The sequence below is a fragment of the Dioscorea cayenensis genome, unplaced genomic scaffold (genome assembly GCF_009730915.1).
Source record: "Dioscorea cayenensis subsp. rotundata cultivar TDr96_F1 unplaced genomic scaffold, TDr96_F1_v2_PseudoChromosome.rev07_lg8_w22 25.fasta BLBR01002002.1, whole genome shotgun sequence".
NCBI lineage: Eukaryota > Viridiplantae > Streptophyta > Magnoliopsida > Dioscoreales > Dioscoreaceae > Dioscorea > Dioscorea cayenensis.
This window is the reverse complement of record NW_024088393.1, coordinates 6,547-16,867: the sequence shown is the minus strand read 5'-3', so window position 1 is coordinate 16,867 and position 10,321 is coordinate 6,547. Positions and strand designations below refer to the sequence as shown.

Genomic DNA, 10,321 nt, shown 5'->3' with positions numbered 1-10,321 from the left:
ATTATTCTTCTTATTATTTATTTATTATTTCTCATTATTATTATTTTATTTCTTTATTACTTTTTATTCTTTTTATTATATTTATTACTCTTTTTTCTTCTACTTCTTTAGTTTATTATTATTATTGTTATTATTATTATTATTATTTTTATTATATTCTTCTTCTTCTTCTTCTTCTTCTTCTTCTTCTTCTTCTTATTATTATTATTATTATTATTATTATTATTATTATTATTTTATTATTTTATTATTCTTCTTTATTTATTATTATTTATTATTATTATTATTATTGTTTTCTTCTTCTTCTTTATACTATTAATTATTACTTTTCATATTTTTAAATAAATTTTTTCTTCTTATTATTTTATTTATTTATTTATTTATTATTATTATTGTTAATTATTTTTCATATTTTTTAACGTATCTCTTCTTCTTCTTCTTCTTCTTGTTGTTGTTGTTATTATTATTATTATTATTATTATTATTATTATTATTATTATATTTTACTATATTTATTCTTGTTTTTCTTTTTCTTCTACTTCTGCTTCTTATAATTAATTACTTATTTAATATTATTGTTATTATTATTATTACTAATATGTTTTTCTTATTTTTAACTATATTTATTCTTCTTTTCTTGTTCTTGTTCTTCTACTTCTTGTAATTAATTAATTAATTAATTAATATTTTTTCATTTTTTTGTTATATTTCTTCTTCTTCTTCATTTATTATTTTTATTATTTTTATTTTTATAATTAATTAATTAATACATAATTTTTTTCTTATTTTTTATTATATTTATTGTTCTCTTCTTCTTCTTCTTCTTCTTCTTCTTCTTTTTCTTCTTCTTCTTCTTCTTCTTCTTCTTCTTCTTATTATTATTATTATTATTATTATTATTATTATTATTATTATTATTATTATTATTATTATTTGTTATTCTTCTTAAATATTTATTATTTTTCTTATTTTCTTATATTTATTACTCTTTTTCTTCTTCTACTTTTTCCACTCTTTTTATAATTAATTAATTAATTTCTTATCATTATTATTATCTTATTTTTTATTATATTTATTGTTCTTATTCTTCTTATATTTCTTATTATTATCTTTATTGTTATTATTGTTCTTTATTATTATTATTATTATTATTATTATTATTATTTCCATATTTTTTTATTATATTTTTGTCTTCTTCTCCTTCTTATTCTTATTATTGTTATTGTTGTTATTATTTGTTATTCTTCTTAGTTATTTATTATTTTTCTTATTTTTAATTATATTTATTGTTCTTTTTCTTCTTCTACTTTTTCCACTCTTCTTATAATTAATTAATTTATTTATTTATTATCATTATTCGTATCTTATTTATTTATTATTTTTATTATTTTTTTATTAGATTTATGGTTCTTTTTCTTCTTCTACTTATTATTATTATTATTATTATTATTATTATTATTATTATTATTTTATTTTTATTTTTTTTATTATTTTACTATTCTTGTCTTGTGCTGATATTATTATTATTTTATTATTATTATTATTATTAATTAGTATTCTTATTTTTTATTATATTTATTCTTCTTTTTCTTCTTATTGTTATTATTATTATTATTATTTTTAATATTAATATTCATATTTTTTTATTATATTTATTCTTATTCTTACTGATCTTCTTGTTGTTTATTTATTATTCTACTTTTTCTTTTTCTTCTTTTTCTGCTTCTTGTTATTATTTATATTATTCTTTTTTTAGTTCTTGTTCTTTTTTTATTATTTATTTATTTATTTATTATAATTATTATTTTAATATTTTATTATATTTCTTCTTCTTTTTCTTCTACTTTTTTCCTCTCTTCTTATAATTAATTAATTAATTATCATTATTATTATCTTATTTGTTTATTATTTTTATTATTTTTTATTATATTTATTGTTCTTTTTCTTCTTCTACTTCTTATTATTATTGTCATTGTTATTATTATTATTATTATTTTTATATTTTCTTCTTCTTCTTCTTCTTCTTCTTCTTATTATTATTATTATTATTATTATTATTATTATTATTATTATTATTATTATTTGTTATTCTTCTTAAATATTTATTATTTTTCTTATATTTATTATTCTTTTTCTTCTTCTACTTTTTCCACTCTTCTTATAATTAATTAATTAATTTCTTATCACTATTATTATCTTATTTTTTTTATTATATTTATTGTTCTTTTTCTTCTTCTATTTATTATTATTATCTTTATTGTTCTTATTTATTCTTTGTATTTGTTGTTGTTGTTGTTGTTATTATTATTATTATTATTATTATTATTATTATTTTCCATATTATTTTATTATATTTTTGTCTTCTTCTTCTTATTCTGATTATTGTTATTATTTGTTATTCTTCTTAGTTATTTATTATTTTTCTTATTTTTTATTATATTTATTGATCTTTTTCTTCTTCTACTTTTTCCACTCTTCTTCTAATTAATTAATTAATTTATTATCATTATTCGTATCTTATTTATTTATTATTTTTATTATTTATTATTATTATTTTTCTTTTTCTTCTTCTACTTATTCAACTTATTCTTCCTCTTCTTCTTTATCTTTTTATTTTTCAAATATTTATTCTTGTTGTTGTTGTTGTTCTTCTTCTTATTATTATTACTATTACTATTATTATTGCTATTGTTATTGTTATTATCAATCATTATCATCGTCAGCATCATTATTTATTTATTTATTATTATTTATTCTTCTTATTTTTTTTATTATATTTCCTCTTCTTCTTTGTCTCATTTAATTATTATTAATTACTTCTTCTTCTACTTCTTATTATTTATTTATTATTATATTTATTATTATTGTTATTATTTTTTTATTATTTTTTATATTTATTTATTATTTTTCTTAATTTTTTAGTTATATTTATGCTTCTTTTTCTTCTTGTGCTTATTATTATTTTTATTATTGTTGTTATTTTCATTATTATTATTTTTTCATATTTTTTATTATATTGCTTCTTCTTCTTCTTCTTCTTCTTCTTATTATTATTATTATTATTATTATTATTATTATTATTATTATTATTATTATTATTATTTATTTATGATTTTATTATTTTTTTATTATTCTTCCTCTTCTTCTTCTTCTTTTTCCTATTTATGTATTAGTAATTATTTTTCTTATTTTATTATATTTATTATTCTTTTTCTTCTTGTTCTTCTTCTTCTTCTTCTTCTTCTTCTTCTTCTTCTTCTTCTTCTTATTATTATTATTATTATTATTATTATTATTATTATTATTATTATTGTTGTTGTTGTTGTTGTTATTATTTGTTATTATTATTATTTTTCTTCTTTTTCTTTTTCTTATTTATTTATTTATTTATTTATTATTAATTATTTTTTATATTTAATTATATCTCTTATTATTATTATTCTTTTTATTTATTATTATTATTTCCTCTTATTCTTGTTATCTTATTTATTTATTAGTCTTCCTTTTTCTTCTTTTTCTTCTTCTTCTTCTTCTTCTTCTTCTTCTTCTTTATACTATTAATTATTACTTTTCATATTTTTTTAATATATTTTTTCTTCTTATTATATTTATTTATTTATTTATTATTATTATTATTATTATTTCATATTTATTATTATATTTCTTCTTATTCTTTCTCTTCTTCTTCTTCATCTTTTTATTTTTCATATATTTCTTCTTCTTCTTCTTCTTATTGTTGTTGTTATTGTTGTTGTTATTATTATTATTATTATTATTATTATTATTATTATTATTATTATTATTATTATTATTAGTGTTTCAATCTACTTTGGTTTATGTTCATATAGGGATTCAAACACCATAACTACTATAAATAATAATAAAATAATAGAAGTTCATGCATGCTAGCACTATTTCTTCTTTAAAATTAAGAACAAAACCCTATAAATGAGACTCAATCTTTTGCTAATTAAGATAATCATCGATCTTTTTTATTATAATATTCCATAAGAGAGACCTATATTTCATACCTAGTTGAAAGTGGCACAAACTTTAGTGTCAATTGGGCGCATTCAAGACGCTTTGACTTTAGTTAAAGTTTCTGAAGGGTCTTCAGATGTTTGTAACAATGCTTATAACCGCTGGTGTCCTAATAACAGTGGCAAGGTAATTCGGTATGAAAAGCAAATGATTCAAAATGAACATATTGCAGTGATTTCTTTAATTGTTCTTTCTTCTAATCTAAGTTTTAGATCTATTGCTGCATGATTTTGATGGCACATTTGCGTAAATTGTGATAATTTAAGTATTAATTTTACTTGCAAAGTTTTTGCGACATAAATAATTATTTTAGATAGCGATAGCAGTTACCAAGTTTTAAATTTTATACCTGTGTTGTAACTAAACGACTTTATTTTTATAAATAGAAGGAGATAATACTCATCATTACATTGAACAACAACAAACACATCTTATCAATAGCTTCATTTCAAAAATCACAAATATCATAAATGTTTACAGCTTTTGATGATATGCATCCAGACAAACATAATCACATGGTCACCTACACCTAATGTGACTGATGAGAACTACTGCATGATATAATTATTTTAAGAAATGTCTATATTGGGTAACATTAATGCAACTTCATTGGCACCTTTCTTTACTCATTTTCATTTACTCCGTGCAATGCCTTGAAGATATCTGTACATGGAAAGCCAACCAGAAGGTGTCTCTATTTACAATTTCCATCAACAATTACTAGTCGTCCATTTTAAGTTTGGTTGTTTAAATATTATATGCTAAACTCTAGAAGGTAATACCTATATAAATGATACATATGATACGTATCATTATATTTCTATTAACTATTAATAATCATTGGAAATATTGTATATTTAATCTCAATTTCAACCAAAGAATATTCATACAACGTTAGAAGTTAATTCTGAATCTCATTTCTTCTAGTTCTCACTGATATCTTATTTTATATATAATCTCTATCGAAGTCTTTCTTTGTATTCTACCTTCTCTTTCCATATTCTCTATTCTAAAAAATATCAATAGTGTTAGAGGTGGTGTTTATTATATTGTTGCCGCATATGTAGTTGTGCATCTTGAACAGGTTCGCTTCTGGGCTACCTAACGTCTGAGAGGTGATGAGTGATCCACTATTAATTTGATGGTTATAAAAGCTTCTCTATTCTTTTGATTGTTCTCAGCCAATGTGTCAAGCCCATTAAGCAAATTAGTGCCATCACTATGATAATTAAGAAGTAGTTAACATATGAGTTTGCATTCCATATGCGATCTGCTAAATCATATGATATCAGATGCTTAATCTAAGTTTTAATGTGGTAAATGTAATTAACTGTGAACAACAAGCTTTGAGGAGGAGAAACAATCTATTCACATGCTGAAGGTTTATGTTTGCCCATCCCTGTAATGGACTACTTGATCCATTTGTATTAAATACCTCTTTCAATAAATAGGGGCCAAGCTCTTTTCTTTATTCCAAAATCTTGCTGGCTAAATATCAGGTAAATTGAAGATTAAGTGAAATAAAATTTATAAATTTAGATGAACAGATTTTTCTTGATCTCTTCATGACATTCGGAAGCAAAATTACAAATGTTGAAAGAAACATGGGATATTTAATTAGTTGCAAGAAAGCTTTTTCTCTAGTTAAATTGTGACAATGCTTTCAATCAAAGTGGCATTCAGTCTCCTGTCCATGATGCCATGCATGATCATGTCTTACTGTGTGTTAGCATTCAGCTTCTTGCTTGATTAATTAATTAATATATAATCATTATATATATAGTTAAAATGACAATAATGCTTTCATGAGGTGCTTTCTTGTTTCTTTAAGGTATATGCTTAATCAAAGATATATCTTCTCTAAACTTAAAACAAGAATATAATTAATCAAGTTCTTTCCTTTTCAACCATTATTTATTTCATAAGACATATATTAAAATATATACCAACATGGATAATTTAATTAAAATAAATACATAATTGGATATCAATAAATCCAATAGTTCTTCTATTCTATGTGATAAAGATACCTGCCATGGATGAAAAACTGTTTTAAGTGAAAAAGGAAAGAGATTTCTGATTGAATGTTTTGTCCTTTTTCTTTGTTTTTAATGTTTGCTAATTTCTTTTATGTAGTAGAATAAGAATTTGGAGAGCTATTTGAGTTGTATTCTTCAATTTTTAGCGTATCTACTAATGATTTTTTGGATTTAATCTACTAATGTTTTTTCTTTTATGGCCATGCAGTTGGTGATTCTTTATTAAGTGCATGTAGTACACAATGATATGCATCCTTTTTCCATAATCTAATCATGTTTGTTGACTTTTAATTATCTGTTGGTTAGCAACTACTCCCACATGCAACTAAAAGAGAATATTTACGTACAAATACCATTTTCAGCACATTTGTTTTCAGCATAATATATGTATATGTATATATATATATATTATGTTTGAATACTCAAACATAATATTTATTATATTTATTTTCTACTGAAGTAAGTCATTTCAAAACGTGCATATATTTTTTTTAATGATAAAACTATGATTTAATCTTTCATGCTAATTTAATTAAGATTTTAATCATAAAAGTATCTATCTCATTCTTTCGCATTGTGTTGCAGGCTATCGATTAGTTAAATTTTCTTTGCTATGACTTGACGTGTTTGGTTAGTCTTATCCGGAATATTGGCAATTTGCATTTATTCAAGTGAAGCACATTGCAAAGGTGAGTGCTATGTATTTTTATTTATAAGAATTCTGAAAGCGAAATAGATTATGAACTATGATATGGTGACATATACATGATATTTCATGCCATTAGATATAGAACACTTAATCATTTCGGTGCTTTAAACCATGACTAGAAATTTTTTTGATGAATGTGAGCAATGACTCGATATTCATGCATTTTTCTTTTTAAACACAATATTTTAATTGTTAGAGGTCCAACAAACATTAATGTTCATTGATTCTATCCTTTTATAACACAGTGCTTATTAAAATGAATTCAGAAAGGGGTTGGATGTATGTTAGACTTAAAGATGGCTTTCTGAACCCTGATTTTTTACAAGGAATCCATGAATTTATTGTGTTTGCAAAAAGGCACCCAGAATGTATGGATGGAATTAAAATCAAGTGTCCCTGTAATCATGGCAAATGTCAAAATCGTGCCTTTTGGGATGAAAATACAGTTAGGTATCATCTAATGAAGTATGGATTCGTAAGGTATTATTACCGATGGATTCTCCATGGAGAACCTAATGAGCCACATATCGATCGATGCTCACGGTAATCAAGATGTAACCACTAAATTGGTTACAAGTGTTGGACCATTATCGTATAATACATATGAACAGATGGTTATAGATGCTGGAGGGCTTGATTTCTCACCTACTTATATGGAGGAACCTCCAAATGCAGTGGCTCAGAAATTTTTTGATATGTTAAGAGCCGCTAATCAAGAGGCATGGCCAGGCTGTAAAAATCACTCACAACTATCAGTAGTTGCAAGAATGTTAAATATGAAGGCAGAACATCATTTATCTGAAAAGTGTTTCAATGACTTTTGTCAATTTTTAAAAGAAATGTTACCGGCCGATAATGCAATACCAAGTAACTTTTACATCACAAAGAAGTTAGTTCAAGGCTTGGGCCTACCAGTTGAGAAAATTCATTGTTGTCTTAATGGATGCATGATTTATTGGGGAGTAGATAGTGAACAAATGAGTTGCAAAATTTGTGAGCATCCTAGGTATAAACGACAACAAGGTAGCTCATATATAAAGAAAAATAATATTCCATACAAGAAAATGTATTACTTTCCTTTAACATCAAGACTACAAAGATTATATGCATCAAATGCAACAGCAAAAGAAATGAGATGGCATGCTGAGCATGAGGCTGAAGAAGGGGTCATGCGCCATTGTTCTGACAGCCTTGCATGGAAGCATTTTAGTAACACCCACCCTTCATTTGCAGCAGAAAGTTGGAATGTGAGATTGGGGTTGTGTACTGATGGATTCCAACCTTTTGGGCAGTCAGGTCAACAATTTTCCTCTTGGCCAGTAATTGTCACTCCTTACAATTTGCCTCCTTCGATGTGTATGAAAGAAGAGTACATGTTCCTAACGGTGATAGTGCTAGGCCCAAGAAATCCAAAAGATATGTTGGATGTGTATTTGCAGCCTCTCATTGCAGAATTGAGGCAATTATGGGAAATTGGAGCTGAAACCTATGATGCATCAAGAAAGAATAATTTCCAAATGCGTGCTGCACTTATGTGGACCATAAGTGATTTCCCAGCATTTTCAATGTTGTCCGAATGGAGCACTGCAGGCAGAAAAGCTTGTCCCTATTGTAAGGAAGATTCAGATGCATTTACTTTAACAAGAGGGGGGAAGCAATCATGGTTTGATAATCACCGCAACTTCTTACCTCCTAATCATCCATTTAGAAAGAACAAAACTGATTTCCGAAAGAATAGAATGGTCACAAAAATGGCTCCTACTATCCAAACTAGGGATGAAATCTTTAAAGAAATACAAGATCTGAAACTAAAAAGAGTCATGGATACTGGTGCTTATGAGACCAATAGCCGCATTGCTAAGACTACAGGTTGGAGAAAATGTAGCATTTTTTGGGATTTACCCTATTGGAGAACAAATCTAATCTGTCACAATCTTGATGTTATGCATATTGAGAAAAATGTGTTTGAGAACATATTTAATACTGTGATGAATGTCGAAGGGAAGACCAAAGATAATGCTAAATCAAGAGAAGATTTGAAAGAATTCTGTTATCGGCCTGAGTTAGAAAGAAATGATGCTACAGGAAAATATCCCAAAGCATGTTATACTTTGGATAAACAGTCAAAAATTGTGCTTTGCGAATGGCTTCGAAATCTTAGATTCCCAGATGGCTATGCATCAAACATGAGTAGATGTATTGACATGAGAAAGCTGAAGCTATTTGGTATGAAAAGCCATGATTGTCATGTCTTTATGAAAAGGTTACTTCCAATAGCATTCAAGGAACTGCTTCCATTAGGTGTTTGCCGGGCATTAACAGAATTGAGTAATTTTTTCAAGGAGCTCACTTCAACTACAATCCGAGAAGAAGATATGTTAAGGCTTAATGAAGAAATCCCTTTAATCCTGTGTAAGCTTGAGCGTATATTTCCTCAAAGCTTTTTTGATTCAATGGAACATCTTCCGGTGCACTTGGCTTATGAAGCATGGATTGCGGGTCCAATACAATATCGATGGATGTATCCATTTGAAAGGTGAGACACATAATTTATTGGTGTATCCCCTTAACATAAATAATGTTTATCACTTACATATACAAATGGAACTTTGTAGGTATCTGAGAAAATTAAAGAATAATGTCAAAAATAAAGCTAAGGTAGAAGGCTCCATATGCAATGCCTACTTAGTCGAGGAGGCATCATTATTCTCGCACACATTATTTCAAACCACATGTGAAGGCAAGGCTTCAAAAGGTGCCACGTAATGTTGACATTGAAGAAGATATAATAGAATGTCCTGGCAATTTATCAATTTTTCACACATCCCGGAAGGGCATTAGGAAAAATCAAGAATTAAGTATCTTACTGGGAAGAAGAATATTCAGTGGCACATATATACATTTTATTAAATTGTCCAGAAGTCGAACCATTCATAAAGTATGGCAATTTATTTTCAAATTAAAGGCTTGGTTTGATTTTGCTTTTATACTATTTTTTTAATATGTGAAGTATCTATGTCGATGAGTTACGCTCAAAGTATCCGCAGATTGAAGATAGACACATCGATGAGAAATTAGAACATGAATTTGCAATGTGGTTCTACAATTTTGCACATGATCCCTCGAAAAATATTTCTAATCAATTCTTGAAAGACTTGTCAAAAGGACAGCTGAGAAGCTATAAATCTTACAGTGGATGCATAGTGAATGGCTATAAATTTCACTCAACAAGTCATAATTCAGATAGCACCACAATGAATAGTGGTGTATGCATAAAGGGTACAAACTATACTACGACTGAAAAATGACTACTACGGCCAATTAAGAGAGGTTCTATGCTTAGAGTACCCAGGATTACCAATCAAGCTGAACCATTTTTGTTTAAATGTGATTGGTTTGATCCAACACCAAATACGGGAACAAAATGTCATTTGCAATATAAACTTGTAGACGTCAACCATAAACGGTTCTTCAAGAAATATGAACCCTTTGTTCTTGCCGCTCAAGCAACACAAGTTAATTATACAACGTA

The 10,321-nt window shown here is 25.5% G+C and overlaps 1 protein-coding gene across 1 annotated transcript; it reads left to right on the top strand.

Moving 5' to 3' along the window:
- The first annotated feature begins 7,292 nt into the window (after positions 1-7,292).
- LOC120257299 lies at positions 7,293-9,329 on the top strand. The gene has a single exon (XM_039264797.1). The coding sequence runs from the start codon at positions 7,293-7,295 to the stop codon at positions 9,327-9,329; it is 2,037 nt and encodes a 678-aa protein (XP_039120731.1).
- Positions 9,330-10,321: the final 992 nt, after the last annotated feature.

Coding starts and splice junctions, on each gene's coding strand:
- LOC120257299 (XM_039264797.1), top strand. CDS start 7,293: ATGGAGAACCTAATGAGCCACATATCGATCGATGCTCACGGTAATCAA.